The sequence below is a fragment of the Strongylocentrotus purpuratus genome, unplaced genomic scaffold (genome assembly GCF_000002235.5).
Source record: "Strongylocentrotus purpuratus isolate Spur 01 unplaced genomic scaffold, Spur_5.0 spur5_scaffold_14, whole genome shotgun sequence".
Taxonomy (NCBI): domain Eukaryota; kingdom Metazoa; phylum Echinodermata; class Echinoidea; order Camarodonta; family Strongylocentrotidae; genus Strongylocentrotus; species Strongylocentrotus purpuratus.
In genome coordinates this window covers 1,434,156-1,439,679 of record NW_022145599.1, presented here as the reverse complement: position 1 = coordinate 1,439,679, position 5,524 = coordinate 1,434,156, and the positions used below count along the sequence as shown (strand labels likewise).

Sequence of the window (5,524 nt, the reverse complement as noted above, 5' to 3'; positions counted from 1 at the left end):
GATATATTGACCTTGAGAGGGAGCTATACAACATAAACAGTTTATTATTTATAATTTTATCACTTTAGACTCGATGTCAACCGCGACAACGATCGCTAAATATTGTAGGATCGCATATGCTTCCAATATGTTCATTTGAACCAAATTAATGACCCCATACCAAAACTTTGTATTACCTTTAATGAAAAGGTTGATGACTGGGAAAGATGGAGAATTTTTTTGGGTTTACTCATTCTTTTTATTCCAATGTGGAAGACAAATTATACACAAAGTAGTAAATTCACATGACAAAGGTCATTTTTTAAGAGGTCTAAATGGTTAGCAAAATTTGACTAAATCCTCATACTTGCTTATTCAGTCCCAGGTACAGCTATTGCCTTTAATCGTTTGTGATTATCAGCAATATTCAGTCAATTTCAATTGATAATTCTGAAATTCCATAATTCACAACTGGTCATATGTTAATAATAAACTATTCAGAAGAAATAAAATCTAGGCAGGAATACATGATTGGATTTACTGCATAATAAACTATTCATAAATACTTTCTAGACAGTTTCTTTCAACGAACACATTAGCATGTCCAATAGTTAACAAAATTTTAAACCATGAATGTATTCTGTTCTATAGGTTTATCCCAACAATGTTGTGTTTTTCTTTCAAAAATGACTTTTCATTTATGGTCATTTAATTTGATTTCTAAACGTGGAAGGAACAGAAGAAAAAAAAGGAAAATGAAATACACCGCCAAAAATTGAACACATGATAATATAATTTATCATTGAAAATGACACAATGTAAAATGTGTTCCGACTCTATTGTGTAGAAAGGTAACCAATAACACCAGGGCACTAAGATACTCATCCAATGTTCAAGCCTCTGTTTCCTAAAAATATCTTGGGAATATTCATCCCAGTCAATGGTCCCTTTCAACATACATGGACAGGGGCAGGTTGGTACATTATACATATATAATCAAAGCATCATAATACCAAACAGAAGAGCCTTTCCTAATGACAATTGGCACCATAACTCTGTACATAGTTTTATATTCTCTTTATTTTAATGCTTACACTGTACATTGCTGTATGCAATTCAAGCCATCATATTAAAATGTTGATTCTTCTATTTGAAAACAAAACCATATCTTTCACTAAAGAGAGCTTGTCTTGTTCATTTTTCTAGATAGTAAACAAAATGATGCATTCATTCATATAGCATATGGACAACTAATGGAATATTTATTGCTGCAGGGAAAAAGTTATGCCAACTAGGAAACCCTGTCTGAACATGGCTATTGACCGATACTCTTTTATCCCACATTGGAAAGGCATTTTTTAACTGCCTGCACCTTTCATAGATCCCATCTCTTCCAGGTTCTTTCCCACAGTCTTCTTTTCATTCCATTCTTCTCATCACATCACCATCTCCTTCATCTATCAGTACCTGTATTTTTTATCTCTATCAACATAAAAAATGTCTTCTCGCCCTGTCCTCTCCAAGCTGACCCATATATCATTATCCTTTCAGACAATGACTCTGTTCCATCATTCAGCTTTTCATAACACATTTTTGTTTACGCCAATCACAATATGATGTGGCTTCGCTCTGTTCCTACCCTTCATATTTCTTCCCCTTTATCACTTGCAGTCTGTAATCCACCTTTTCATATATTTTACTTTTATCTCTTGACCTTACACATCACTCCGCTGGGTTTCTATCATCCTGATTCCATCTTGCCATCATCCTGTCAGCTTTCAGCCTCTGCCATATTGCCATGGTTTGTCTTGGAGACAGCTAGTACAGACTATCGTTCATGAAGTCCATCTCTTCACATGTTGGACCACCAAGCCAATAGCCCTAGACCTGGTTCACTGATGGACCCCTGCAAGATAAAAACAACATTGGAGTGGAAAATTTCAAATGTGACCATTCTTAAACATATCACTGTGAAAGTACGGGTGAAGACATGATCATGGGAAAAGCAAGAAGAATATGAATCAATTATGTGAGCCTTCTCTATTGTGTAAATCCTGATGACCATTATCATAAATAAACATCAATATTCAACCAATCGACTATGGGAATTGGATGGTTCCTTTATTAAACCCAATGCTTTGGTTACACCAATGAGACCAAGACCAGACCAACAACTTACAGAACAAACAATAACAATAACTCCAATGTCCGAGAATCGGTTGGTTTGGTATGATCAAGGTATAAGGAAAAGAGAATTCACTAGTCAAGAGAATAATTGAACTCATGGTGGTTTTACGACATCTTTTTTTTCTTGCCTTGTACTTACCACCAGACTGTAAGGAGATTTCTTTGTTTCGTTCTCCTCCGCTCCCGCCTCCAAGCCATCCTCAGGACCAACAGGCGTGGTATCAGTGAAGACTTCATCTACTACTCTGAATCTAATCTCTTCGTTGATATCCATAAACATATCATGTGTGCCTTCTTCTGCTTCATACTGCCACACCCACAGCTGCTCCGTCTCATCACTGGGTCACAAGGTCACATTCAGGAAAACATCTCTCATCTCAGGATTACATCTATTACAATCTTCTTTCTTAAATTCCTCATTAAGAGAGTTTGGGATGCATTAAAGCTTATCAGTACTAGTTTATAGGTTAGACCATTAGATTAGACCACCCAAGTTGGTCACTGACAGGTAGCTAACTCATCAACTCAGCTCTCAATTAAAATAAGAAAAATAAGATAACGGGGAGGAAGCATGTAGCTACAAGTAGTACAGTGGGGCTTTAAGACATTAATCACAATAAAATGTAAAATAAATGTACAATTGATAGTCCATTTAATAAAATGCTTGATGGAACCCTCTAATATGCTATTGATCCATTCTATACAGGAACCGACTGGCTCCTGTATTAGCACTAATGGGAATACAAGAATTCAGTAGCCAAGCTGTAGGTCACATCAGAACAGCAACTAAACCTATATTACAGAACTGTTAGGAATATATCTCACTTGCCAAAGGTCTACATAACAAGAAAATCATGATTTTAGTTTTTTCACTGATGTGAATATTAAAACTTGATAAGTGTAATGATATAAATTGTATAATGCATTTTCTGAAGCACCATCACTCAGGAGTTACAACATTAATGAATAACAAATATAATAAACTACTATAATTACTCGAAGTTGAAAAGTGACATATAGTAGACATTTAAAATGGGTAAGGAACACAAACACTTCTCACCTTGATAATTGAAAATCACAATAATCAATGTTTTAAAAATAATTGAAAAGCATAAAACTTTACAGTATTACTCTCAGAATAAACGTATTTATTAATTGTAAGTTTTTTTTTAATGGAAAGGATACAATTTACAGGGTTGCTGGAGCGCTTCTGGTGGAACTACAATGTCATCAAAGAAACCTAAAGATACTGAAGAGAGAAACACAAATAAGCAATAAAAGTTAACATTGAATTAAAACAAAAATATCCATCCTATCATGATTAATTGAAACAAACAGTACACAAAATAAATAACATTCAGAATGCCACAATGATCTACAAAGGGATGCTCATCCTGTGCTCATCATTAGCAATATTTGCAATAAAAAATTTACAGTTTTCATAAATTAAACAGAAGAATGTCAGTGATTTGAATCATTTGATTTCATCGACTTAAAAGATTACATAACAGCTAAACTACAGCATTATCTATGCTTTTCAGACTAGTGATGTAAACATGCAGCTTGTAAAATACCCTTTTTCATCAGAATCTTATGTGACATGAGAAAGTTTTTCTTTATAGTTTTTATCAAGTTCTGTGAAATATGGTCCTACTGCATTATTTCCCTTATCTTTATCTGCTATCCTCACTCCGTCCTCACTCAAGCTGTCTAAGCTAGTTTACAAGTATAGTTTCTGGCCATAGAACCATGGAATGAAAATTAATTTGTTTCTATTCTACAACTCTTCTTCAATGCCTTATTATTAAGATTGAGAATGGGTCAGACTCACTATGCACACCATCACGGCTACAGCTTCTGATTCGTCCAATTAGAATCTCATCCATGAAGGGATGAAAGACAACAAACCTAAAGTGTACTTTAGTATGAGATGCACCATCACCAGGGAAGATATGAGAGTCTTCCATCTTCACTATGTCATGAAGAGCGATGCAGAGTCCAACATTCGGTACAACCTTAGAAAATAAAGGAATCATTTTTTAAAACTTAAATAAACTGATTTTTTTTTTTAGAATATGAGACATTCAGCCTAACAGCTTGCCCTGTTTGTTTTCACAAAGACTACACAAACGAATGCACATCATGATAAATATCAACAAGATTAGAACAAAGTTTTTATACAATAAATTCTCAGAGTGTCATTTGGGGGATAATTATATTCTGAAGTTAACATCTACTTCAAGGCAGTGGTAAAGTAAGTGTTCACAGTAAATTCCTGAAAAGACTTTTAAAAATGGCAGCGAAAAGAGATTGATAAAGATCGAGGAAATAAATGGTTTACTTTGTTTGCCAGTTTCTTGTTGAGTTCTTCAGTGATAGCATCGATTGGTTTGGCATTGAACAACCATGGCTCAATGCGTACTGTGTCCACCATCTCAGCCAGAACAAACATTGTCTCTCCAGACTATATAACCTTTACCTAAAAAACAAGGAAAGCAATGGAAAAATCTTATGACAATGTAACTCCAGGAAGCTCCGACGCCGATGCCGAAGGCGTGCGTCTGATAATGGGAAGTATGCTTTAATGTTGCTACAACAGTAACTCCTATTTTGTCCGAGACTTTTGTCAAGTAGCCTATATAAAATTGGGAGACAGTTTCCCATTGGCCATTTTGGCTACCAACTTCTTAGGTACATTTGGTGCAACTGCAAAGGGATAACCTTGCCTCAAAATAAAAATATGATGAGCAGATTCCTCATTAAAAATTAAAATTACCCATCTTGCCCCGTCTACCAATACATGTCTACTTTAAAAATACTCTGTCTAAATTTGTTATGATCCACACACAAAATAAACAGGCCCAGAGAGGCAAATATTGACTTGTTGTTGACGTTGATTCTTTTGTAAACAAAGTTTCCAATATGGGAGATCTGAAAGAGTCTCCCGATCCGAATGGGATGCGCCTCTACTGCTGTACATCCACGCGACGTCCACACAGCTGCACAGAACACTAAATAATCACATAACACAGATCTAGGTATGTGGAACAATGTTATAACTAGTATTAAGCCTGCATGTTTATTACTCCAGCAGGAATACACGAAAATCATTCTTTTCTGATCAGGCTACGTAAACTTTTCCTTCTTCTTCATTGATTAACGAATCATTCGAGCAAAACACTTACATAAACAAGGCAAAACAGAGAGGAAATCACAAGCAAAATACCTTGACCAAATGGCACTGCACTTCGTGAGTTCGTTAACGTTCAGCAGATGCAAGTCAATATGGCAGATGGCTGAGGAGAACATTGATTGATAACTGAGAATTAGTCTGGAATTCACCGCTTTTGGAATGTCA

At 35.4% G+C, this 5,524-nt stretch overlaps 1 protein-coding gene across 1 annotated transcript; it reads right to left on the bottom strand.

The window, feature by feature from the left end:
* Window positions 1-1,120: 1,120 nt before the first annotated feature.
* On the bottom strand, window positions 1,121-5,456 carry LOC591904 (DNA-directed RNA polymerase III subunit RPC8). The gene is made up of 6 exons (XM_791450.3): window positions 5,352-5,456; window positions 4,508-4,645; window positions 3,998-4,181; window positions 3,352-3,415; window positions 2,306-2,504; window positions 1,121-1,885 (listed from the first exon to the last, which is right to left on the bottom strand). The coding sequence occupies exons 2-6, from the start codon at window positions 4,616-4,618 to the stop codon at window positions 1,832-1,834; spliced, it is 612 nt and encodes a 203-aa protein (XP_796543.1). The 5' UTR covers window positions 4,619-4,645; window positions 5,352-5,456; the 3' UTR covers window positions 1,121-1,831.
* Window positions 5,457-5,524: the final 68 nt, after the last annotated feature.

Coding starts and splice junctions, on each gene's coding strand:
- LOC591904 (XM_791450.3), bottom strand. CDS start 4,618: ATGTTTGTTCTGGCTGAGATGGTGGACACAGTACGCATTGAGCCATGG. Junction 4,182..4,507: donor ACAAGAAACTGGCAAACAAA/GTAAACCATTTA, acceptor TTATTTTCTAAG/GTTGTACCGAATGTTGGACT. Junction 3,416..3,997: donor TAGCCGTGATGGTGTGCATA/GTGAGTCTGACC, acceptor TTCTCTCTTCAG/TATCTTTAGGTTTCTTTGAT.